We start from the raw sequence: 27,257 nt of genomic DNA, 5'->3' as shown, positions 1-27,257 counted from the left end.
TTACCGGGAAAAAAAACTGTGCGATTTTTTTTTCTCTCACAATTGCTGTGAGAAATATAGGAAAAGAATATTATTGAATTGTTGTTGTAATAATTACATAGAGAACCCTATTTATAGACACTATATAATACAATTCCTTACCAAATAGGAGACTATAAACTATTCCTAGTTTGTGTAGGATTGTGTTTTCCTATTCTATTCTAACAATAGGAACCACTTACAAGATTATCTCTAAGGTGTTTTCTAATAGACTAAAGAAGGTTTTGTATGTGTACTTCTCAAAATGCTTTTGCGGAAGAAAGACAAATACTGAATGTTGCTCTGGTGGCAAGTGAAGTGGTTGATTCTAGAAAGAAGAAGGTATTTTCTGTAAGTTGGACCTTGAGAAAGCTTAGATCATGCGAATTGGGAATTCTTGGATTCTATTATGTTGAAGATGGGTTCTAGAAACAAGTGGAAGAGTTGGATCCAACGAGTTGAGGGAAGTTTTTCCTTATTTATATTGTGTATCTTGCCAAAGAGAGAAGACAGTCTAACAAATTAGTGGGTCTCACAAGGGGGATATTCATGGGTACTTAAGATTCGGTAGGAACCTACATGATTCAGAGATTGAAGAATTTGACAATCTGATTGAGCTTTTACATAGGCTTACCACACCTAATAATTTATCCGATCTATGGAGCTGGCGAGAGAGTGGAGATGGGTTATTCATTGTTAGCTCTTGTCATAAGAGCTTACTAGTGAGAGGGGAAGATACTTTCCCCACAACTCTATTTAGATTCCTAGAGCTTCAAGGAAGGTGTGTTTCTTTGTAAGGTTGGTGGGAAGGGGTGCGGTCTTAAAAGCGGCAAATTTGAGGAGGAGGAGGATCACCTTTGTTAGTTGGTGCGTTATGGGTAAGTGTGTATGAGAAAAACAACATGGCTAATCGGTCATGGAGGGTGGCCCTCAACTTGTTTAGGATGCAATGGGCGATGTCGGGCATAGTGAAGGACGCATGACAAAGTTGGATGCCGGGCACAATGAAGGAGGATTTACAAAGTTGGACTCATAAGAGGGGGAAGAGAAGCTTTAGGGCATAGAGTGTTGCCCATTTAGCAATCATGTGGGTCATTTGGAAAGAGAGAAATAGGAGGGCATGCAAAGGAGTGGAGCAAGACTTTGTATAATTGCAGAGTAGTGTTTTGTCTCTAGTTTCTTTTTTGGTGTACTTTCGAGGTCCCTATTTGCATAGAGGATTGAATCTCTTATGTTGAGAACCATATTTTGATTTAGGCTCTCTACTTTTGATATATGGCTTGTATACGGGCTATTACCCCCATTTGTTAACAAAGTGATTTACCTTCTTAAAAAGAATAATTCTGTAATTCTATAGTGGAATGGATCATCAGTTTAAGCCTTCAAATCTGAGCTTTGAAACCGTGCGTAACTGATCCTCGGGGATTTCTCGGTTATAATCAAATGATTATCTAATCACATCTCAAAGCCATTGACCATCTCCTATTCTGTAGTGGAATAGACCATCAGTTTAAGCTTTCAGATCTAATGCTACATGTGTCCAATTTCTTAGCTTTAGAATGTTTGATTGACTGTTAGATTGTAAAAACTTACTTTTATAAATTTCCAGGAGCATCTGAGGCGGATTCTAAGGGGTCAGGCATCAATCTTTGACTGGTCGAGATCACCTTCATTAGCTAGAACTTTATCTCCACGAGTTTTGGAAAGTCAAATTGACGCCAAGAAGGTACCTGATCCACTTAGTTTACAGTAGTTTTCACTTGAGTAGCTTTTTGTATCAATGGATGTTGTTATTTTTATTTAACGTTCTCGGCTCATCAAAAAATATTAATCTACATGCATTTTGGTTGACTCTTCTGTATGAACGATTATCACTTAATTGTAGTGTAAAAAAAAAAAAAAATAGTGTAAAAAACAATTATCACTTAATTAATCACTCTACACCTAAATTCCAAACTTGTTATTATCGACAGTCGTCATAATATGACAACTTTTTTACTAACCATTAACCTGCATCACACTCCTGGTGTATCCGTACTTGGGAGCAGTTATGGTTGCTCAAAAGGTTATTTCACATAGGTGAATTTCAGTATAGAGAAGTGTTCATTTCACTTTTTTGTTCTGCAATCTGTTCCACAGTTCTTTGCTTAGTGATCCCATAGATTGGTAAACAACTGGAGGGCATTGAATAGCATACTAATGTCGAATACCATAGTTCATCACTATCCAAATTAAAAAGAAAAAAAGAAGACATCTTGGAAGCATGTATTCTCAAGCTCTGAACAGTGAGGGGCAATACATTGTACACTATAAGTGAGTGTGTCCCTTCTAGAGCTGTGTTGATCCTTGTTTAGCAGTAGCTGACTGATCCATGCTGATAATGATTAATGATGTCTGAGAACTCTTGATTTAAGTTCTTTTTAAATTGCTAGATTGTTATTGGCCATATGCTAAGAAGATTTGTGCTTCCTCGTTGTCATGACCCAACCCACTGTGCCGTGCGGATACCAATTCTAACACCTAGATAGGAGCACCCTTACCCCAAAACTGAAACATGAAATGCGGGAAGTGAACAAATATAGGCTAAACACCTTATTTAAATACATCAATACTCAAACTTAGTTAAAACAAAGTACTTTTGTCGAGAATTAAATTAAGCCCACCCAAGGAACTAGTCTAAACAGGTACAAGGGCTTCTAAAGAGTACAAATTATGAAAGAAATAAGACACAACTCCCACCCTAAGGAAAGAGGAGTGGAAGCTGTTGTCGGAGATCATTATCGTCTTCTCCTATGAAACGTCAACAACTAGACTATGCCAAGTGACATAACAAGAGTAGTATCCATACATACAACACGTACTAGTAGGCATCATCAATCGATCCGAATCCCACATAATATCAATGCAAATAATCGAAGAAACATGAAACTTGGAGATATAATTAGGACTCCGACTCTTCAATCACTACCCTTACTACCAAGCAATACTACCCTGGAACTCATACGTTCTATCCCAAGTCACCCACCTCCTTCCACCGTCAACTCTACCATCTAAGCCCTTTTTGCCTCATATCAGATCATAACCTAACACTTCTATTACATAGAGACTTTCCGAACCACTCATTCTACCAACACCATAATTCCTATACTAAATCCAAGTCCACTACTAACTCTGTTAACTGGTCTACTACTCTCTCTCAAGCTCTCATGCCAACTCCCTGGCCCTTGACCAATTTACTAAGGCACCTGCAAAACTCCCACTAAACCACCTTGACTCAAATCCCTTTTATCAGATATGTCCCAGACCACCCCTTGACAAAACCGTGCAAACTAGTGCATAAACAAAACTCCCCGTTAACATCCTGACTTAACAACCACCCGAGACATGTCCAAAAACATAACAATCAAACATACTTGATTCATCATACCTTCCGAGTAACCCAAACCACCAAGGATCCCTAAGACATCATTCATAGTGTTTAACGTGCAATCCCGATTTAAATTTTTTTGAGTTCATTCGTAAGACGTGTGTGTCTACTTATTCAACTTTAAGTGCTTACTTGTGCACACCCAAAGTCAAACGACATAGATGACAACTAATGCCAAGTTAAAGAGCACATTTATATATTATAACTTTGTTTTTCTTGTTCTTTTCCTGTCAATTTTCTTAGTTATTCATTAGCTCTATCATCTTTTTTTTGATAAATCAAATAAATTATATTAATTTATGCCAAATCAGAGTTCCATAAACATTATTTGTGAAATTCCTTGATGCATCCATTGCAACAAATTTATGCATTTTCAAGATCATACAAAGATCTTAAAATTGGCTTTGGACCGGTATTCTTTCCCAATTGTTCTGTAAATACAGTTTTATTTTCTTCACCATAGTTCTATGGCAAATAAAACACTTATTTGCTAATAATTCTGATGTCCCTTCCTTTTCTTTTGTCATCATAGTTTTTAAAGTTGGAGGTTTGGATATGTCCAGAGTCTAAAGAATTATGGTTAAGCAATCCAAGACTGAATACTTGGAATGCAAGTTCAGTGATGTGACACATGATTTTGACGTAGAAGTGATGCTTGATACACAGGTCATCCAAAAGAGAGGTGTTTCAAGTATCTTGGGTCTATTATCTAGGGGATTTGAGAGATTAATAAGGATGTCACTCACCATATTAATGTTGGGTGGATGAAATGGAGGCTCACATCCAAAGTCTTTTGTGATAAAAAAGTGTCACCTAAACTAAAGGCAAAATCTATAGAGTGGTGGTTAGACCAACTATGTTTTATGGGGTAGAGTGTTGGCCAGTCAAGAATCCTCACATTCAGAAGATGAAAGTGGCGGAGATGAAGATGTCGCGATGGATGTGCGGGTATACTAGGAGAGACGAGATTTAAAAATGAGTATATTCAAGACAAGGTGAGAGTGACTTCGGTGGAAGACAAATGTCTGAAGCAAGGTTGAAATGGTTAGGAAATGTGATGAGGAGATGCATGGATGCCCCATTGTGAAGGTGTGAGAGGTTGGGTATGGATCGATTCAGGAGAGATAGTGGTAGACCGAACAAGTATTGGGGAAAGTGATTAGACAAGACATGGTGCAGTTGCATCTCACGGAGGACATGACCTTAGATAGGAAGGTGTCGAGGACACGAAGTAGGGTAGAAGTTTAGTAGGTCGGAGTACATCCATACTGGTAGGTAGGAGTGCATTGTCTTGTTGCCCTTATCAGTAGTTGTAGTACTACTCTTTTAGTTTCTTGTTCTTTGATTTCTCTTACTATCTATTGTTTCGTGTAGTTCGATTATACTATTATTTTATGGAAGTACTGTTCTGCTACTTTCAGTTGTTTTTGTTACTGTGTATTGTCTCTTGTATGTTTCCATTACGTTTTCTCTAAACTGTTTTTGTCTTGAGTTGAGGGTTTATTGGAAACAACCTCTCTACCTCACATCTGAGGTAGCGCTAAGGTTTGCGTACACTCTACCCTCCTCATACCTCACTTTGTGGGACTACACTAGGTATGCTGTTGTAGTTTTCAAAGTTAGGTATAGGTGGAAGGGTGGTAAAACAGGCTTATGTTCTCCTCATTGTCCGGTTATGCTTGATGATTTGTTATCCTTCCTTTCTTATTTCACCTTTGGCTTGCCTCTTCCTTTTCTTTGAAACAAGGGTATCAACATTAACATTGAAAGATGCGACGTTATCAACCCTCATCCTTGGAAAAAGTTGGGCAGGGTGAAATAGATGGCTATATAAAATGATGAATACAAAATTTTTGATGTTCAATTTGTAAAAAGCTTCTTTGAATGCAGGAATTGGAGAAAAGCCTGAAAACTACTTGCGAGGAGTTCATTATGTCAGTGACTAAGTTAGTTGTGGAACCATTGCTTTCTTTTGTGACAAAGGTTAGTTCTGTTTTCCATTTTCACCGTTTGTCGTTTTCTTTATGTAGGAGCAATCTTTCAACATTTTCAACTTTATTCTTTAAATAATTAACGATTTCTGTCGGGGTACCTTCTCTTCTTTTTGGCTTCTTTACTTGCTATTCTTTTACCTTGAGCCGAAAGTCTATCAGAAACAACTTCTCTACCTCCCAAGGTTTGTGTACACTCTACCCTCCCCAGACCCCACTTGTGGGATGACACTGGGTATGTTGTTGTACCTTTTCTTCTCCTGATGAAGAACATTTTCTCCATCCCACATATCTCATTCGTTACAAGTGTAAATTTGCACTATTTATAAATAAGTAAGTGTAAGCTTCCATCTCCTTGTATACTTTCAACTTCTTTCATACATTTCTATATGATTAATTCACCACCATCTTTTTCTCATCTAATTTTTGTATTGAATCTTACCAGCTGTGTCTATACCTTTGGGCTTTGACATTAGAGTTTGGGACATAATACCTATGTCTCTTGTTTGTCTTATAACTGCCATTTGAAACGGTTGTAGCTTTGTAGTATTATAAGAAAACACAAACATTTTGTCCAATTAACGGATTCCAGGCTGTACAACTGAATTATATAAAAGTGGATTTTCCTGATTGTATCTCCATAACCATTTCATTAGTCAATATCTTAACTTCGGAAGTTCTTGGTGGTTTTATGTGAAGTTGAACGTTCAATGAGACAAGTGTCAAGTGGAGGTGGTGGTGCAGCAAGTGTTGACACAACTTTGAGGAAGAGGAATTAGGTGGTGACAGAGTGGAAGGAAACATAGTGGTGTATGGAAGGAGGAATAGGGAGAGGGGAAAGGAAAAGGAGGGGTAGGAGGTGAAGATAGGGGGAAATAAAAAGATGTGGTCAATGGATATTAGGATAAATAATTGTAATATGAGAGGGATGAGTGACCTGAACGAAACGGTCATCATCAAGATAGGCATAAGAAAATGCGGGTAAATCTACCCCACTTTTAGAAACTGAAATGGAGGTGTTAGATAGTATTGTGAGAAGTATGCGGTGTTAAGGGGGTAGGGAAGAACGTTGGAGGAATGAGAGGAAATTAGAGATTGTGGAGGTTAAGAAAAGTGAGTTTATGTTAGCAGCTCAGTTTAGACACACTGGAAATGGGATGGGATTTCGAGGAGGGGGTTATGGTCTGTGGGAGGGGTCTAAGGAGAATTTTTGGGAAGAACTTTAGCTCTTTACCTGTCTCCTTTATTTTTTAGAAATCTGGTACTCCAAGGAGATGGTTAAAAACCCAAGAGCTGCAAAATATTGGACAAACTGAAACAACAACAACATACCCAATGAAATCCCACAAGTGGGGTCTGGGGAGGGTAGAGTGTACGTAGACCTTATCACTACCTCGTGGAGGTAGAGAGGCTGGTTCTGATAGACCCTCGGCTCAAGTGCAGCAATTTCAGGTATAAAGAAGAAGACAGTGACAAAAATACCACAACTAATAGGAGAAGCAGTGCAAAGCCTACAAGAAAAGAATATGAACAGCCACTGAGTAGTGCAGTAGCCTCAACATAATAAACAGATGAAGATAGATATAAAAAACTAGAACTAACAAGAATAGGGCTAGTACCACGACAAACACCACCAGCCTGAACTCTCAAAAGCAAGGCAACACTCCACTACCTACTAACCTTCTACCCTAATACACGATCTCCACACCCTCCTATCTAAGGCCATGTCCTTGGTAATCTAGAGTTGCGCCATGTCCTGTCTAATCACTCCTCCCCAATGCTTTTTCTGCCTACCTCTACTTCTCCTCGTGCCTGCTACATCCAACACAACCTTTAAAATTCAAGGATGACGGAACCGCCCTCTACCCTTCCCCACCTAAATACTGGACTTAGTTCACTTGGGTTGGGGCTCAAACTTATAATGTAAGACACAAGTCCCTCAACCTTTGAGCTAACCCCTTTGAAATTTTACATAGTCATCACTCATCACTATATCATGTATAACACAAAGACACCAATGTGAAATCTATAATTTAGGTAACTAGCTACTATAACACCTGTTATCTATAATTCAGGTAACTAGCTACAAATACCATCAATTATTTAATAAGATGATGCTGATTCCTTAGTAGACATCATAAAACCCTTGTAAAATGAAATAGGACATACTTTTGCTTGTTTGGAATCTGCAAATATGGCTACTATCATAGCCTTTTTGCTGATTTTCAATATGTGACCCTCTTTTTTACAAAAACAATAAGTGATTTAATTTGCACGATTGTACTTGACATTGCCGGTTTTTGCATTGGGTGGTGGTGGTGGTGGTATGACCCCGCACCGTCTCTATTTTGAGTCAATATCATTGGTATTTGACCTGAGACGTATTACTGATGGACATGGGAAGCAGTAATAGGACTTGTAATCAAGGTCTGAATGCATCGTGAGCTTAAGTGTTAGAGTTGAAATCTGATGTTTTTATGACCTTGCAGATTTGTTCATTTCCTAATGAATCTTCTTTTTTAAGATTTTAACTATTAGGTATGAAATGTCTATAGGTTACGGCTGTTAAAGTTGCTTTATCTGGTAGTCAAAATCAAAAACTGGAGTCTGGGATTGCAAAGCCACTCAAGGATCATGCTTTTGCTTCACCAGAAAAGATTGCTGAGCTCCTTCAGAAGGTAAACAGATAGATAAGCTTAGCTTTTGTTGAAATAAAGAAAAAACCTTTGTGCAACACTGATTTTGTTTTACACAAATTGCTGAATGAACCAAAATTACCAAACCAATCAATTTACTGGTTTTTTAATCAACAAACATCATGCCTGCTGATCATTTGTTATTCAATCAGTTTCTCCCTCTCTTTTGACTTACATGCTGATTCATATTTGGCACAGGTCAACACAGCAATAGATGAAGATTTGCCTAGGGTATTGGTAAAAATGAGGCTGTATCTGCAGAACTCATCGACACGTGCAATACTTTTCAAACCCATTAAGTAAGATCTTTTGTGCAGTTATATCGTAGTAAAACCTGTTTAATTTGTTTATATTTTAAATCTTTATACTTGTGAGAAGTAAAAGCACAGGAACATATTATTGAATTGTGTAAACCACATTATTACAGTGAGCCCATACATTACAATCCTTTTACATGTAAGACAATATACTGAGCTTCTTACAAATGTAACTTATACGTGGACTAGTGAGGGACTAGGTGAAAGTACGTGCAAGCTAATTATTTGATGTCACAAACTTTGTAACATTATCTCCCAACAGCTAAGTTGTTCGGACTCTGTTGTGGCCTGTGGGTGTCCGTTATGGGTGTGGATCAAGATGTCGGATCCTTACATGATTTATATTTTAAGACTTTAGGGGTATGAATCCAATTATGGACACAAGTGCGGGGATTATGCTAAAAATAATTCAAATATCTTTAAGTAGAGTTATGAAAATATGTCTAAATTATGGTGGACTATTTGGAAGGAAAGCAATACACTAACTTTTGAGAGCAAGTTTGAATATGTAATTGTTATTAAGTACAAATGCAACTATATTTTAGGTGTAACATGACTTACTAATCATATACAAACCATTATAGACTTCTTGAGTTCATTGCACATTCAACAATGATATTGACCTGAAAATATCTCTAAAGCACCTTGTGGTTGCAAACTTTTTAATACAAATATCTTTTAATGATAAGAAAGATAAACCTAAATTACGATTTCACCATATCTTTTGTTTTGATTTCAGAAATAATTGTATCTGTATCAAATTTCTCTATCTATTTTGGTGAAAGTATCCAAAATAGATTGATCCTATCCAGTATAGATCCCACACCCACAACCATGTCGTGTCGACATGGGTATGACACCAAATGTGAAGAGTCTGTGCAACTTAGCCTGAGGGTGTTTTTTTTCTCTGATGAAGTGACATTCAATCTAAATGTGTTTAGTTCTCCAGTGGAACGTTGGATTTGGCACAATATTAAAGGCAGTTTGATTATCACACAGGTTCCATCTAATTGATTTCTTCAAATTTCAGTTCTCTGAGCAATTGTTTCATCCATCCAAACTAGATCGAGTAACCACACTTAGGTTCTTACTTTTCCAAGATGTAATTTTACTCAGAATTTATCTAAAGCATACTTCTGTTGTGATATAACTATACTTGATCTAGACAAGAGCGGCCTCAATACTTAGAAAATACTTCAATCTTCCTAAATCCTTAGTTTGGAAGTTCTGAAAGAGATGTTGCTTCAGACTAGTGATACCATCCTGATCATTGCCAGTAATACTGTAATAGCAATACGTTAACATAATCCACCAAATAAATACACTGTTTGAGAGTGATCAGCTTCACTACAAGTCATGCCGAACACCTGAATATCTGTGGTAAGACTGTACAAAAAGAATGACTCAAAACACGTTGGAAAAGTGCGCTGGGTGTGTGGAGCAGATGCACCGCCGTAGACCTTGTTGTTGCCGGCACATGGGCGTCCATGAAGGGTCAGATGCTGGAGGGGCTTGCTGGGGTGTGCTCGCTTGAGTTTTCTGGACCTCGTGGTAGTGTTGGCTTTTTGCACAACACTCACAAAAGAAGAGATGACACAAATTCTTCCCTAACAGTAGCTGGAAATTGAAACAAGGTGACCTGTCTGACTGAGTTCCCTTTCCCGGATGCATCTCACCAATGCTTTGATACCATAAGTCAAGGCATGGGAAAATACTATTGAATTATGTAAACCACATTAATACAATCAGGCCCTGTTTATAGACATTACAATCCTTATCCATTAATATTCTAACAATACTTTGTGTCTGTATGTGTCCTCTGGTGGGTTTAAGTTTCCGAAATTAGATATAAATTCATGCTGTTCAGACATAAAGAAACAACAGTTCTCCTTTCTGATGTCCATTCCCAGCATAATCTTGTTCTTTTCCTAATTATGAGGGACAACTTGTTGAAATTTTTGTCCCGGTTTCCTTTTCATGATGTATTTATGGTCACAAGAAGCTACAGCCTATGCATAGGTAGCGTGCCAGAAAATGTAACTGGTGGCAATGGCTTTCTACAAGAATGACGTAATTATTAAGGAAATACACAAACAACACACTTATATAATTTCTGTGTGTTAAGGTCATGCTTTGTATTGTTGCAAATTCTGTACTTTGTACTTCTTTTATCATTTAAACGATTCTGAGACTCTAAATCCGTTTTCATATTTGTGCAGGACTAATATATTGGAAGCACACATTCAAGTCCTATCCCTTCTGAAAAAAGAATATACACCTGAGGATAGACAAGACCTTGTCAAGATGGTCTCAATGCAGGATTTGGAAGCTAAACTAGATAAGCTTCTATAATGAGCTTCCGTTATCATTCAGTGGTTATCATAAAGCTTCTACGATGAGCTCCCAAAGCGATGCTTTCTTCAACTCCGACTTCTGTAATACCAGAATTTATCGTGGTGGAGGTTCCGGGAACTTTTTGGCATGAAGGAAGGTTTTAACCCCAGTGCAATTCATATACATCGATCCTACAGTAATTATAAATCATACATGTAAAGCTTTGTTGAAGAGTTGACTTCGGGATTTGTCGTTATCAGAAGAATTTCCCATTGATTCCCTCAGGCTGTGAACAGAACTTTGATTGTCATAGTTTGCCTTGATACAAAATCTAATTAAAAAATGAGAACTTTTGGGACATGATCTTAAACATATTATAACATTTGTGGGTGTTATAAACTTTTTGAAACATGTGGTTTTAAATGTATCAATAGTATGTGTAGCTATAAACTAAACTACAATGAGCTGGGTTGTGAAAGTGAAAACCCTACCTTTATTTTATAGTGGGATCAAAGCATTTTATGATGTCGGATAATCAGTAACGAAACAGGATCCTATTTCCCTATTCTTCAATAGTATGGTATCTTCACTTTTCTTGCTCTGCTAAGCTCCGGTAGCAATACTAACTCCTCTGTAATAGTAAGTAGTAGCAGCGAGTACAGAAAAGTTAATAAGCTCTAGTAGCAATACTAGCTCATGTATAATAGTAAGTAGTAACGAGAATAGAAAAGTTAATAAGCTCCGGTAGCAATGCTAGCTCCTGTGTAATAGTAAGTAGTAGCGAGAAAAGAAAAGTTAATAAGATTCAGTAGCAATACTAGCTTCTGTGTAATAGTAAGTAGTAGCGAGAACAAAAAGTTAATAAGCTCCAGTAGCAATTCTAGCTCTCGTGTAATAGTAAGTAGTAGCGAGAACAGAAAAGTTAATAAGCTCCAGTAGCAATACTAGCTCCTGTGTAATAGTAAGTAGTAGCGAGAACAAAAAAGTTAATAAGCTCCAGTAGCAATTCTAGCTCTCGTGTAATAGTAAGTAGTAGCGAGAACATAAAAGTTAATAAGCTCCAGTAGCAATACTAGCTCCTGTGTAATAGTAAGTAGTAGCGAGAACATAAAAGTTAATAAGCTCCGGTAGCAATTCTAGCTCTTGTGTAATAGTAAGTAGTAGCGAGAATATAAAAGTTAATATGCTTCAGTAGCAATACTAGCTCTGGGTAATAGTAAGTAGTAGCGAAAACTAAAAAATAATAAGCTCCAGTAGCAATACTAGTGCATGTGTAATAGTAAGTTGTAGCGAGAACAGAAAACTTAATAAGCTCCAGTACCAATATTAGCTCTTGTGTAATAGTAAGTAGTAGCGAGAACTAAAAAGTTAATAAGCTCCAGTAGCAATACTAGCTCCTATGTAATAGTAAGTAATAGCGAGAACAAAAAAGTTAATAAGCTTCAGTAACAATACTAGCTTCTGTGTAATAGTAAATAATAGCGAGAACAGAAAAAATATAATTGCATCTGGCTTTCTGATCAAGCAAGCGATCAATGATTGCAATCAAACAAGCTTCTTGTTAAGAAAATATATGAATCTCTTCTTCTTCTTTTTCCCCGAGGAAATACTGGGAGGTGGGTATATTTTGTATTTTATAATCATTAAAAAAGTTTTAGTTTTAAATATTATATTTTACATCCTTTTTAGTTTGAGAAAATTATGCAAAATAACAAACATTTAGCTTATATTAGGTACTATAGTTACAGTTTAAAAAATTGTAATTTGCGATTATCGTTTTTTCAATTCTTGCTATTCGTTTGATTTGTATAATTCACCTCATTTGTATAAATCCTGAATTTGTATAATTCAGTTCTTGATTTTATAAATCCAGAATTTTGTATATGCTTACCCTAGCTATTATATATGATTTATAAAAAATTCATAATAAATTTACCCTGTTTGGTGTTCTGAAAAATTCCTAAATATATAAATACAAAATTTGTATATACTTACCCTATTTGTATATTCGCAAGCAAAATATACAAACCACAACCTTCATAGCAAGAAGAACAATTGCTATGAAGCGCAATTATCAAAACTATAGCTATAGAACCTTATAATGTCTATTATGTTTGTTGTAAACTTAATCCCGATTTAAGTGAGGCTTTAATCTTGGCTGGTCAAAGTTGTCACATTTATTAATTTCAAGGCTTGTTTCACACCCTTTAAGATTTTTATAAACATTAAGTTATTTTTATTTTTTTGGAATAAAAAGAACGAGGAAGGTGCAATATATTTGGTGTAATTTTACAAAGTGGGAGTCTGAATTAAGGTAAAATATGTCAATTTTTTTAGTTTCATACTTGAACTATCACCAAAGGTTTATCGAACCACACATCAACTATCAATGGTTCACTTTTTCTATTCAGATAAAAAAAATGAACACCTGATAGTTAAAATGTGTTTCGTTAAACATTTTGTAATAGTTCCTACCAAATAACACACTTCTTGTAATCTAGTGAAAAGAAAACCATGAAACTATATAAATGTGCCAACAAAATCTCATGGAAGGGTTGTTAAATTATCCCTATCAATTAACTTCATTTTCTTACTTTTCCTTTCCGTGTCTTCTAATAAAACCTAAATTTACAAGTTATTACTTAGTAGTTAGTAGTAGTACATATTACGTCCTTACTATTTTTAATTATTTATTTATTTATTTATTATCTGATGTTCGATATTTTGATTGGAATTAAACTAAATCTGAAATCGTGTATTGCAGGATTCATTTCTATGAGTGTGCTTCCAACAAGATTTTTTCATTCTTAGAAACTCAAATCAAGACCGACCTCTAATTAAGCGCAAAAATATCCAAAACCATTCCATCACACGTAATGTTGGTCGTACTTAATACTCTTTTGAGTATTAGTCATAAGTCATAACTACTAATCAATTAAATCACCAAATTAGTTACTTTGAAGAAAAGTTTCCAATTCAATTCAATTCAATTAATGCCAAGACAGTTTCATAATTGATGTTTTTTACAGCTTTAAATTACAATATTATTTTATTTTTGCATCATATATATATAACTAGAATGAATTAATGAATGAAAAAATACTGCAAAAATATTGGACCACATAAATTTATCATTCACTCTACCTTCTTATTAAAGTTGAATAAAAAGAGTATGTATTGATTTATTAAATGACATAGCTGGTTTTGTATGGTCATAAATTGTAAAATGTTTGGAGTATTTGTTTGTCATACAAAGTAAATGTGATTGAATTATTATACCATGCTTTTTTACGTTAGTATACATTAAATGAAAATTGTTAGGTCATTTTATTTTTCAATGAAAAGAGAAAGGCATTTTTTAAGAGTTAAGTCAATTAATTTCATACCACCGATAAGAGTTGTGACGGAGCGGATAGAAAAACCTTTCGTCTTAATTAAATCAGATTTTTTATTCAAATTTTGAATATAAATTGTTTTTGATAGGAAATAGTTCATTTTTAAATGAGACTTTTACCTAGTGTGTGTTAAAAATTAGTTAGGGCCCTCACATAAGTGTGGAAACAAAAAAAATATTCCTATAAAGAGTACTTTTTTACTTATTATTTCTCATTCGATGTCTGATATCTATATTAGAGTTTGATTAAATTCAAATTCGTATTGGGAAGTTCCATATGGGTGGTGAAGTGCTCCCTAACAAAGGTCACTCCATACCGGAAAGACTTGAACCTGAAATCTTTGCTTAAGAATGAAAGAGTACTTGTCGCTCCACTACCATCCTTATCGGTGATTAAGACGATTTATTTTCTTAACATCGATCATAATAAGAAAGTTATTAATAGAGTGTGTATTAATAATTTATTAAATGACATAGCTGGTTTTGCATGGTCATAATGTTGGAGCATCTGTTTGTCACATAAAGTATATTAATGGAATTGAATTATTATATTATACTGTTTATATACCATATGCTCCTTGACATTTTTACATTTAATGAAATTACTATGACTTTTCTAATTTGTTCATTTTATTTTTTTCACAACAAACAAACACATTTCATTAATGCTATGTCAGTTACTACTTTTTTTTTTCTATTCGATGTTTGATATTCATATTAGAGTTTAATTAAATTCGGATTCGCTTCAGAATATTTCATATTAAGGATAAAGCGTTCCTTGACAAAGATAATGGCATATCGGGACGACTATGAACTCAGTATGTGTATGATTATTAAAATATTATCTCTAAATTTAAGTGACTGGAAAATAAGATTGTTTATTTTTCTCAATGTATAAACATGTGTAACTTATTTTTATTATAACTTATAAATATAAAGTTAAAAGTAACTAACTGTATATAAAAGTGTATTGATTTATTAAATGACAGCTGGTTTTGCATGGTCATAGTGTTTGGAACATTATCTTGTCTCTTAAAAGAAATAAAAATAAATGGAGTGAATTATTATTACCATGCATTAAATGAAATTGCTAGGTCATATTAAAATGTTTTCATAATTCATATTTGATAAAACTAGTTCGTTTTCTTTAACGGACCTATCCAATGCGAATATAAATTAATGAACTAATTTCATAATTTATATTTGATATAACTAATACGTTTTCGTTAACAGATCTATCCAATGCGAATATGAATTAGCAAAAAAAATGAATTATACTGCAAATATTTACTATAATTAGTATCTTCTTATATATCACAATAATGTTTTTGTTACATTATTTATTTTCTAATGAGATCTCTTGATCTAAATCCTATTTACTTTTATGTTTTAAGTATTTATGTATCATTTCCATCTTAAAATACTTGCCATATAAGTCTAATAGTAATTATGGTCTTCAAAAAAATTTCAACTTTATTCTTCTAATTAATGTGAGGTTATGCTGCATAAATACTAAATATTTAGTAACGAATCCAGTTTAGTAAGAGATGTAATAGAAAATTCATATTTGGTAATAATCAGTTAGTTTGTCTCATATCTTATATTTATAATATAATTAAAAAATTACTTAGATAAATATTTATTGTGTGATCTCATAAGCAAATTCTAGGAAAGATAAACTATATGCGATCTTGTTCTTACTTCATAGAAATAAAGAGGTTATTTTTAAAAGATCTTCAAGTAACACCATCAGTGTAGTTAATAATATAATAATCTATCAATAATTTTATAAATAAAATTATTATAATTCAAAACTCGTAAACTTAAAATCTTATATTCGTGATCTCTTATAAATATGACTACAACTTTAAGAGAAAATACACATTTGACCAGTCAATTAGAACTATTTATATTTGTTAGTTATAAGTCATTTATATCAACAACAACAACAATAACATATCTATTATGATTCCACAAGTGAAATCTACCTCGTGAAGATAAAGCGAATGTTTTCAATAAACCTTCGACTTAAATAAAATGTATCAAAAAATACATTAATGAAGGAACAATATCAACAATAAATAATACCATAATCACAATTCACAGTAAAGAAAACAATACGTAGAAAACTAGACCACACTCAATTACTAACCTTCTTTTATATTTCACGACCTATTTTTGTATTTTCAAAATTATATCCTCAATAAGCTGAAAACGAATATTTTGACATTATAACTAACCTAAAAACGTTACAAGTAAGGTCAATGTCAAAAAAAATAAAAAGAGAAACTTTTTTGTGAACAAATAAACTGTCCATGTATCTATCACAAACATGAATGCATTAATTACAATCTACCATAGCCTTCAATTTTTTCACCTATTTCTTGAGAGAGACCCCATTTTTATCTCACTAAAAAAATAAAAAAATAAAAACACTTTTTCCCCTCTTTATAAAAGACTGATGACAATGTTGGCATAACATGGTTTTGCAGACCAAATTTCAAGAAAAATAGAAAAAATAAATGAAAATTTTGTTTTTGTTTTTAGAATTGTTTGGTTGGTGGTGGGTATTGGATCCAATGTCACCAAGTAAATGTTTTTAGTTATCCAATGTGTTTTTCTTTTTAAAATTCAGCAAAAAAAAAAGTGTTATTTTATTAGACACACAAATCATTGTTTTTAGAAGCATTTTTGGGTGTCTCTGCAATCTCTGCGGTCTGTCATGTGAAGTTTAGGTGAAAAATAATTCAAGAAACCAAAACCCCAAGTTTTGAAATTCTTTATTTTATTATATGGTATTTTTTTGTAATTTTTTATTTTTGGGTTTTGGGGTTTTATGAAAAGTGAAAGTAGTAGTGAAGAGTGAAAAAAGGGTAGTGATGGTGATGAGGAAGTTCAATAAATTGAGTTTGTTTTGGAGTAGTTGTTGATTTTATAGTTTTGTGGTCAAAGTTTTTGTTTGTCAATTGATGATAATGACACTAATTGGTAGATCTGAAGATTCTTGTGTTGATAGTGATCTTGTTAAAACCTTTGTAGACAGAAAGGAAAATGTCTTTTGGATCTTTTACATTTCAAGATTTAATCATCAAATAAGAAAATACTCTACTTTTGTCCTATGAAAATCCAAATGATAAAAAAAAACTCCATTTTTAATGAACTTTCTTGTTTCCATTCATCAATGGTGACACCCAACCAAATCAAGAATCCATTTTTGCAGACCTCTTTAGTCTCAAAACTCCATTTTTAGCTCTGCACTTTGGACTTTCTTGTTTCCCATTCATCCATGGTGACACCCTACCAAATCAAGAATCCATTTTTGTAGAGACCCCTTTAGCCTCAAGACTCCATTTTTAGCTCTGCATTAGATCCCTTTAGTGTTAAGACTCCATTTTTAGCTCTGTATTGAGCATTTCAGTGCTCAAAATTGTCAAGTTCAATGAAAATCAAGAACCCATTTTTCCTCTAGAGTTGAACAACCTAAATGCTCAATCATTCAACAAAGGAAATGTCAATTTTAATGGAAATCAAGAACCCAGTTTTGTTCTTAAGGTACTGTTCTAGTCACAAATTCTTGTTTTTCATTTTCTCAATATTTTCCATAGTTTTTCCACTTGTAAGATCAGATGATGCTGAAGCACTTTTAGCATTGAAATCCACAATAGACCCCTCAAATTTTCTTGATTGGAAAAAAGGAACTGATTTTTGCCAATGGCAAGGTGTTAAAGAATGCATGAAAGGTAGAGTTACTAAGCTTGTTGTTGAAAATCTCAATTTGAGTGGTTTATTGGACCAAAATGCTCTCAATCAACTAGATCAATTACGAGTTTTAAGCTTCAAAGAAAACTCCATTTCCGGCCAAATCCCAAACCTTGCTGGACTTTCCAATCTGAAATCCCTTTTCCTCAACAACAACAACTTTTCCGGTGAGTTTCCGGCTACCATTACCCTCCTCCACCGTATCAAAGTTGTGGTTCTCGCCGGAAACAAACTCTCCGGTGACATTCCTCCGGCGTTAACAAATTTATCCCGGTTGTATGTTCTTTATCTAGAAGACAATCACTTCACCGGAGAAATCCCACTGTTGAATCAGCTCAGTTTGAGGTTCTTTAATGTGTCAAATAATCAACTTTCCGGTGAAATCCCGAATACTCCGGCGTTATCTCGGTTCAATGAATCATCTTTCGCCGGAAATGTCAATTTGTGTGGAGTACAATTGCATAATAACTGTCCTTCAACTAGTCCATCGTATCCCATCATTCCAGAAAATGTATCTCATCATAAAAAAAGCAAAAAGCTTATCATCATCATTGTCCCTGTGGTCGCCGGAATCTTGATCCTCTGCGTTTTGATGGTGATTTTTATAGCATGTGTTCGAAAACGAAGAAGAAAAACTCAAGATGGAAAGAGTAAAGGAGTTGAAGCCGGTGGAGGCGGGGGAGGGGAAGAAGAGGGGACTAGTCGCGGCGGCAATGGCGGCGGCGGTGGTGGCAGGGATGGTAATAATGGTGGAAAAGAAGGGGCATTTTCATGGGATCAAGGAAGTGGAGGACTAGGGACATTGGTGTTTTGTGGACCAGGTGATCAACAAATGAATTACACCTTGGAGGATTTGTTGAAAGCATCAGCTGAGACATTAGGGAGGGGTATAATAGGAAGTACATATAAAGCCGTGATGGAATCCGGCTACATTGTGACAGTGAAGCGGTTGAGGGATTCGAGGTTTCCGAGGTTAGAGGAATTCCGGAGGCATGTGGAGATTATTGGTAGGCTAAGACATCCTAACTTGGTCCCACTCCGAGCATATTTTCAAGCTAAGGAAGAACGTTTGCTTGTTTATGATTATTTCCCTAATGGCAGCCTCTTCTCCCTCGTTCATGGTACGTATTCCGTCGTTCATTTATTTATTTATATTACATTTTGCTTTTATCAGTTTTTGTGTACTGAACTCTCGTGAGTAGTGAAAGGAGGAAAAAACGGGTATTGTTGAGCTCATGAATACTGAAAGGAAGTTAAAAAGGGTTAGATTTAGCAGGATGAACTTACACTTGAGTGGTATTAGGTGGAATAAGATAAAGGGGAGGTAACTTATTTACGTCTAGTATATGCATCGATTCAATAGATGCATTACATGTGTTTTTTTACTAAATTAGTTATTGAATAGTTTATCCTCTCTCGAGGTTAAACTAGTTTAGTTTTGTGCAAATACCAAGTGGGGACAAATTCTTTTTCATGAGATCACTAGTTTATAACTCAATCTCTCGAAGATTTGTTACCTCTTTATGCTTGGCTGTTTTGTGGGGGAGCATTGGAGGACTTTAGTGTCACTTTATTTTCCTATTTTTTTGTGTTTATATTTGTGTACTTTGCACATTTTCCTTGAATTGTTTATACTTTTTAATATGTTTCTATATCTTCTTCAGTATTCTGTCCCTTCTTAGTTTGTTTTTTTGTTATTTTTGAATAATTTCCATATAATTGGTTTGGTAGTGTATCACTTTCTGGTCTCTCCTGTGGGTTCTGTTTGGTGATGGTGGGGAAGAGAGGGCCAACAAAGGAAGCTTGTAGGAGCCAACAAAGAATTGAGATAGCTGGCCAAGTAGGACAAATATGTAAATTTGTAAAGGAAGTTCCAAACTTGCTTTGGTATACTGATGTGAAGATTATAGAAAAAAATTGTTTTGTTTAAATAATTAAGTTAAAAAAAAATCAATAATCAAATAAGTAAACTCTTCTCATCTTGTTCTCTACGACTACGGATATTATACGAAAAGAGGATAAAGAACAAAAGGGGAGTATAGTTATATATTGGCCTTTTGGAATCTTACGAAGGATGATATTTCATTCAAATGGATTCTGAAAAAGATGTCTATTGTGTTTCGGTTATTGCACTATTTTGTTGTTGTTACAGTTAATTTTATGAATGCTTTGTGCTTTCCTTATTATTTGCCATATTTCTTCAATGCCATTTTTCCTTTCATAACTACTTTGTTTAGCTGCACAAGAGCCTAGGGTCCTTCGGAAACAACCTTTCTATCTCAACGAGGTAAGGTCGCGTATACTCTACCCTCTCTAGATCCCACTTGTGGGATTTCACTTTGTTGTTGTTGGATTGTGAAAAAGATGGCCCTCTGGGAGGAGGAAACTCAAATTAGGAATCAAAACAATGATGTCACCGCTACACTCGCATATTTTGGCCTTGTCATTTATTGCATAGAGCCAAAACAGTTGTCCACCATATATGGAGATAAGGCATGATACTTTGAAATTAGAAAGACAAAACCATAGTTTTCAGTGATAACTTTACTATAAGGTGGATCAGTTCTGAACAATACAAATAAAATGACCCTGCATATTGCTCAAATTTGCTTACGTAAGAGCTTCTTTACCTTCTGCTGATTTCAGGACTTTTATGGTATAATTGTTAAATTGGCCAGTGAGCTTCCAAAGATAACTGAAAAAATCAACATTTTGCTTCTGATTCAAAAAGAACGACAACAACAGCGTACCCAGTGTAGTCCCACAACTAGGGTCTGGGGAGGGTGGTGGTGTGTACGCAGAAAAACTGAATTTTTCTGACACTAGTCACTAGTGATTAGAAGTTCCATCGCTATTTATAAAGTTTCATAATTGTCTGCACTATTTAGCTTTTAACATCTGCTCAACATCTCTTGTTCTCTCCACATTATATCTTGTGATATAGTTTGAGATGTTCTAAAGTTGATTTGTTCCTAGTAAACTGAAGTTGCACCTATATTGTATTCCAGAGTGTGTTCAATATGATATTTACTTTTCTTCTATTTAGAGAAACTAGAATGCAATACACCAGTGACAAGAACAAAAAAGCTAAATATCATATAAACTATTGTCAATCGACGTGTTGAACATCGAGATCCCTACGTGTAGTATAGCAAGTTGGGTAATAATCAAGAATAAGGTAGTCTAGATGCTAGTCTTTTCTTCCAAGTAAAGTAGTGGAAGGCATTGAAAGTGAGTTGCTTTGTGAGGCCATTAGACCATTTCAGGCACTAAGTCACCTATGGCGGAATCACAGAGCTAAAGGCACACCTAAGTTTTTTTTTTTTGAAATAAAGACAACGTGGAAGGTGCTATGCAACAACACCATACCCAGTGTAATCACACAAAGTGGGGTTTGGGCTAGGGTAGAGTATACGTAGACGTTACCCCTACCTTGGAGGTAAAGAGGTAGTTTCGATAGACCCTCGGTTCGAGGAAAAACAATTCAAAGCAGTTCGGATGGAAGGTGCTTTATGCATCTAGCAATTGTACACTCCGCATGCAAGTACCACCTCAAATAGTTTGTTACCTTTCATGCGGTTTTATCTTGTTACTTGTCATTGTAAGACCGCATCTGCTGTTTAATACATGGGGGTGCCAATCGAATATTTGAAGAGACCATATTTAAAGTTAGCCGGGACTCTTCTTATTTTCATGTATCTGGACAACCAATATGTTTTGTTATTCAAAAAATATTTCAGATGATAACTAAGTTATATTTTTACGATTTGCTAACTTTTTCAGGGACAAGAGCTAATAGTGGTTCAAAGCCTCTTCACTGGACTTCCTGTCTCAAAATTGCCGAGGATGTGGCTACTGGATTGCTTCATATCCATCAGAACCCTGGTCTGACTCATGGAAACTTGAAATCATCAAATGTACTCTTGGGGGCCGACTTTGAGTCGTGTCTTACAGATTATGGCCTCATGCCATTTAGGAATCTAGATTCTCCTGAGGAATCAGGTGCTTCTTCCCTCTTCTATAGAGCTCCTGAGTGTCGTGACATTCGAAGGTCACTTACCCATCAGGCCGATGTCTATAGCTTTGGTGTCCTCCTATTGGAGCTCCTCACGGGAAAGACTCCATTTCAAGATCTTGTTCAAGAACACGGATCAGACATACCGAGGTGGGTGAAATCTGTTCGAGAAGAAGAAACTGAATCAGGTGATGAACCTGCTTCCAGTAATGAAGCCTCGGAAGAGAAACTCGGTGCTCTCTTAAACGTAGCTATGGCTTGTGTTTCACTTGTACCCGAGAATCGACCCACAATGAAGGATGTTTTGAAGATGATCCGGGATGCTAGAGCAGAAGCTCAAGGGTCCTCCAATAGCAGTGACCATTCACCAGGAAGATGGTCAGATACTGTCCAAAGCTTGCCAAGAGATGAACATTTGAGCATATGAGTTTGTACTATACTTATGGAGGCCCCGAATAACGTGTCTTGATTCTTTTGGAAGGCAGAAGTTACTTCGTAAGTTAAGCATCATCGATGTATCTGAGTTCTCAGGGATTTGTTGATTCAGTTCTTGTAAAGTCTCAAGGGCTTTCTACTTTTCTTGTTTTTCTAGGTTTAGCTGTTTGTATGTAGGAGATTTGCTTTTATACCACTTGGATTGACATTCACTAGTTGATGATACATTCCTGATTCAAAAGTTGTCATTATGTTTTGTGAGAGATGTAATTGTAATTGAGGTTCCAACACTTCTTTAACATAGTTTCTTGTTCTAGTGGTAAGAGTGTATCGCGTGATGTGTGGATTAGGAGTGCGACAATCGTTTAAATCTTGCCCTACACAAAAATATGATTGCTACTATCTTCACTTGGGGCATCACATTTCGGATAACGTAATAAAAAGTCTTTTTCTGCTGTCATTAGTCTGATTTGCTTTAGAAGTAAGCAAGCATATTTAAGTGGAAAAGAATAAAGAGACGAACTAATTATCCGTCGAGTTTCAAAACACTGGTCCTTGAAAATTTCTCAGTTGGAGTGTCAAGAGCTTCAAATTCCATGCATCTTTTGATTACTACCATCTTATTGAGTCTAACAACAACATATTCACAGTCTAACAAGGTGAGATCTATAGAGGATAGAGTGTATGCAAATCTTATTCATATTGCTTATATTGTTGGTATTAAGGGAGAAACAAGTATATATGAGGCGTCAAACTATCCTAAGCCCACACCGCAGGATAGCGAGACATGCTCGATTAACTATTACCCTTCTACCCTGATTCACAATCTTCGGATATTTAGGATTATGTCCCGATTGAGTTGAAGATGCATCATATTTTGTCTAATCACTTCTCCCCAATTCTTCTTCAACTAACCTCTACCCCTCCTCGAACCTACCATCACCAACCTCTCTCACCTCCTCACTAGGGCCTCTTCACATTCTCCAATCATCTCGACTCGCTTCCTCGTCTTGGTGACCACTTAAGTCACTCTTACCCTTGTCTCGTATGTCTTCATTCCTAATCTAATCACTCCTCTCCTTGTATCTCCACGCAAATTTTGCACCATCATCTTTTAAACAGTAAGTTAATTCTTAACCGACCAACTTTTCAAATTTATTTAACTTATATTATGGACAAACGAGGGTTTGAACGTTGACTTTGCTTATACACTACATTCACATTAATGCTAAGTCATGCCTGGTGTGCTGTCTTATGTAGTTCTTTAATCACTGAGATTAGATTAGTAATCAAATTAAATATTATTTGTGTTCATATGACTTTAGCTCCAGTGAACGAGTAGCACGTGGAAATAAGACAACAAACAATCCAATTGAATATTGATGTTATTATATTCCACGTGTTTCATAATATGAGTAGTTTTCTATTTGTCCTGTTTATAATTGAAAATGTCTAAACTTATCTTCACGCATACCTCAATTAATTTCACGTGAAATACATTATTTCTCATCATTATATATTGTTTATGCTACCTTCACTAGCATATGTATAGATAATTTTATCTAATTAAGACTTTGATTAGTTCTACGAGATACATCTTATCTCTCCGTGCCAAATAACTATATCCACACGTTGATTTATCATATGATCACTTAACTAATAGGAGTAGTTATTATCTTATGAAATCACTTTCATTATTGAAGAAAATTTGAATTAAGGAGAAATGTAATTTTTTTGAGATAAATAATTATTAGCTGAGTAACATTTGAGAAATAAACATCTATGTCAACCATGACTTGGCCAAATCGAAGAAATAGTTACTCTTTCTGTCTCAGTTTATATGACTTACTTTCATTTTCAGTCAGTCCAAAAAAGTATGACATATTTCTATATTAAGCAATAATTTAACTTCAAAATGACAATTTTACCTTTATTGAAGTGATATACAACTACACAAATATTTATCACTTATTTTAGACCACAATTTTCAAAAGTTTTCCTTTCTTTCTTAAACTCCATGTCGAGTCAAAGTAACTCATATAAAATGAAACGAAAAAGATAATATTTCTCTTTTTTTGTCTCTATTAAAATCTAAGACATAATTCTCAATTACTCTATTGACCACGAGATGATACCATATTAAATTTTTTTTTGTTGCTTCTGAGTTTGGTGGCAGTTATTATTTAGTAGTCAAGCACACTACAATGTGTGGAAAAATTGAGCAAGAGAACATGTGGCAGGATTCACATTAAATTCAACATTATAGAGATTTAAATTTAATTTAAATCTAGGAGAAAAGTCTAAATATATCTTTAAATTATTTGAAATGATTCAGTCTTTTTTTGGAAAAATTTCTTTGGCCAGGGATGGTGATGGTGGTGGTGAATATGTGAGACATAAAATAACATCTAAGATAATAAGTAGTATAAATATTTTTTATTTTCGATTCCGTAGGAATGAGTTTTTATTTCTAAACATGATTTTACGTACTTTTTCTTACATAATTTTCTAAAATTAATTTTTTATAATAATAATAATATTGAAATTGTTTTACTAACCTAAGAGTGATATGATAAAAGAAATCAAATTCAGTTATACCTGAATACTTTATATTAGTTATTGCAACTTTAAGTCATCTCAAATTTAAGTTAAGGTCGGTATAATAGTTTGAGAGGAAGCAATAAGTATTTAGTTGAAAAATTAATTTAGATAATTAAACTTTATGTAAAATATGAAACTGACATTATATAAAAATTGTCATTTGAAATAGTCAAATTAATCTCAACCCTTTATAACTAAGAGACTTGTCTCGAACTTTAAATTGAGAACAGAATTGCTCTATTTCCAATACCTCAATGCAAAATTCGACTATTTTTCTTTGTTTTAGAGCAACCGCTAATAAGAAGAATATTATTAAACTGTTTTGATGGATGAAGGACATTTTTTTAGCTAAAAAGATAACGGTGAAAGTACTTTTGAATAAAAAAACATAATTTTGAGAGTAAAATCGATCTACTTTGAATAGTTTAAGAATATATTTCACCCTTTCCGTTAAATCTAACATTATATAAATCTTGCCTAATGTAATTTAGATGACTTAATTAGGTTTTTGGCAAATTAAATTTTTTTAAAGTCCGTATATTCAAAATAAATTTAACTTATTATATGTCGTTTTTAATGTTTGTGAATAATTTACATAGTTGATTTCAATTCTGTTGGAATTAAGCTAGTAACTTAAGCAAGAAACAACTAGTTCAGTTGAATTTGTATAACTTGTTCTGAACAATATTTTTTAATAACACATGCAAATCGAAATGAAAAAGGGTAAAATTGATGGTGTATTTTATGTGAATGAAAGTTTTTCAATTTCCACATATTTGGTTGATCAAATATTTTAGAAAATTAAGTAATTAAGTAAGAATCTAACTTTAAAATGATCATTTTACCCTTAATAAAGTGATTTATAACCACACAAATATCTATCTATTTTAGACCACAAGTTTCAAAAATCTTTCTTTCTTTCTTAAACTCTATATCGAGTCAAAGTAACTCATATAAAATGAAATGGAAAAAATAATATTTTTCTTTTTTTTTTGTCTCTACTGAAATCTAAGATATAATTCTCAACTACTCTATTGACCATGAGACGATACTATATTAATTTTTTTTTGTTGTTGCTTCTGAGTTTGGTGGTAGTTATTACTTAGTAGTCCGGGACACTACAATGTGTGGAAAAAATTGAGCAAGAAAACATGTGGCAGGATTCACATTATAGAGATTTAAATTTAAATATAGGAGAAAAGCCTAAATATATCTTTAAATTATTTGAAATGATTCAGTCTTTTTTTGGAAAAATTTCTTTGGCCAGGGATGGTGATGGTGGTGGGCAGGGGCAGACCTAGGTGGAGCCTAGGGGTTCACCTGAACCCCCTCGTCAAAAAATTACACTATATATATAACGTTAAATTATGATTTTATGTGTATATATTAAAATGAACCCCCTGAAAACTAAGGTCAGATTTGGCTCAGTGGATAAGTGTTTCATGAAATGCTCCAATGTCATGGGTTTCAATCCCATTGGCAACATTTTTTCCCTCTTTAATGCTTTGAAAAATGAAATTTTTGGGCTTAGACCTTCTTCTTTTTTTTCATTATTTTTTTCCTTTTATTCCATTTCTTCTTTTTAATTTGTTTTTGTTTAAACAACATTCTTTTTATTTTTATATTTTATTCTTTTTATATCTATTATTCATTTTGTTTCAACGTAACTCTTTTTTCATATACGTTTTGAATAACTTTTTTAAAAAATCATGAATTATATTTAACTTGAAATTGAGATAGAAATATAATTTATTTGTGAAAAAATGTAATTTAGATGTAATTGAATGAAGAAACTTAAATATCGTCAACATCCTTTTAAAAATATTAATTTAATAGAATTCATGAAATTTCTTTTATATTTTTTTAATAGCTGTTTAGAGAGATAGAAACTAAACTTATTTGATTTATTCGTTATTTGTTTTTTTTTTACAAATTATGACTAATCTAGTAAATTGAACTATATGAACTAAAAAAATTGATGAAGCTATTTATTTATCTTCAGAATATGCACTATAATATTAGTAACTCTATTCTTACACACTTTTAGAGAATCTTGATGATTTTCACAGTAATATTTGATTGAATGGTTACTAATTTAAAAAAAAATTAAAAGTGAAATTTAAAGTAAAACATTACAAAATAAAAGTATAAGAAATTTAAGAATGCTCAATGGAGCATGATAAAAGTAAAAAGAAATGTTTAATACGGTATGATGAAGTGAGTTAAATTTAGCATGATAAGGTAAATCGTAATGAAAAAAGGATAAATTT

At 34.0% G+C, this 27,257-nt stretch overlaps 2 protein-coding genes across 2 annotated transcripts in view; both read left to right on the top strand.

The window, feature by feature from the left end:
• LOC125818591 (conserved oligomeric Golgi complex subunit 3-like) overlaps nt 1-10,815 on the top strand; it is a 31,752-nt gene extending 20,937 nt beyond the window's left edge. Inside the window, exons 20-24 of the mRNA XM_049498088.1 lie at nt 1,628-1,744; nt 5,336-5,428; nt 7,992-8,114; nt 8,331-8,431; nt 10,669-10,815. Of these exons, the coding sequence (XP_049354045.1) occupies nt 1,628-1,744; nt 5,336-5,428; nt 7,992-8,114; nt 8,331-8,431; nt 10,669-10,801 (567 nt within the window). The 3' untranslated portion in view covers nt 10,802-10,815. The remainder of the gene's footprint in view (nt 1-1,627; nt 1,745-5,335; nt 5,429-7,991; nt 8,115-8,330; nt 8,432-10,668) is intronic.
• A 5,774-nt stretch (nt 10,816-16,589) lies between these two features.
• LOC125818573 (inactive leucine-rich repeat receptor-like serine/threonine-protein kinase At1g60630) lies at nt 16,590-22,699 on the top strand. The gene is made up of 2 exons (XM_049498067.1): nt 16,590-19,057; nt 21,720-22,699. The coding sequence occupies exons 1-2, from the start codon at nt 17,662-17,664 to the stop codon at nt 22,376-22,378; spliced, it is 2,055 nt and encodes a 684-aa protein (XP_049354024.1). The 5' UTR covers nt 16,590-17,661; the 3' UTR covers nt 22,379-22,699.
• The last annotated feature ends 4,558 nt before the right edge of the window (nt 22,700-27,257 follow it).

The sequence above is a fragment of the Solanum verrucosum genome, unplaced genomic scaffold, assembly GCF_900185275.1.
Source record: "Solanum verrucosum unplaced genomic scaffold, falcon-dt-bn FXZP01000252.1, whole genome shotgun sequence".
Lineage (NCBI taxonomy): Eukaryota > Viridiplantae > Streptophyta > Magnoliopsida > Solanales > Solanaceae > Solanum > Solanum verrucosum.
Note: the sequence above shows the minus strand (reverse complement) of the source record. Positions and strands in the feature narration are given on the sequence as shown.

Bases quoted from the DNA above. Each gene is read 5' to 3' on its own strand.
- LOC125818573 (XM_049498067.1), top strand. From the start codon at position 17,662: ATGCTCAATCATTCAACAAAGGAAATGTCAATTTTAATGGAAATCAAG. The intron at 19,058-21,719 runs GTACGTATTCCG...TAACTTTTTCAG, and splicing joins CCTCTTCTCCCTCGTTCATG to GGACAAGAGCTAATAGTGGT.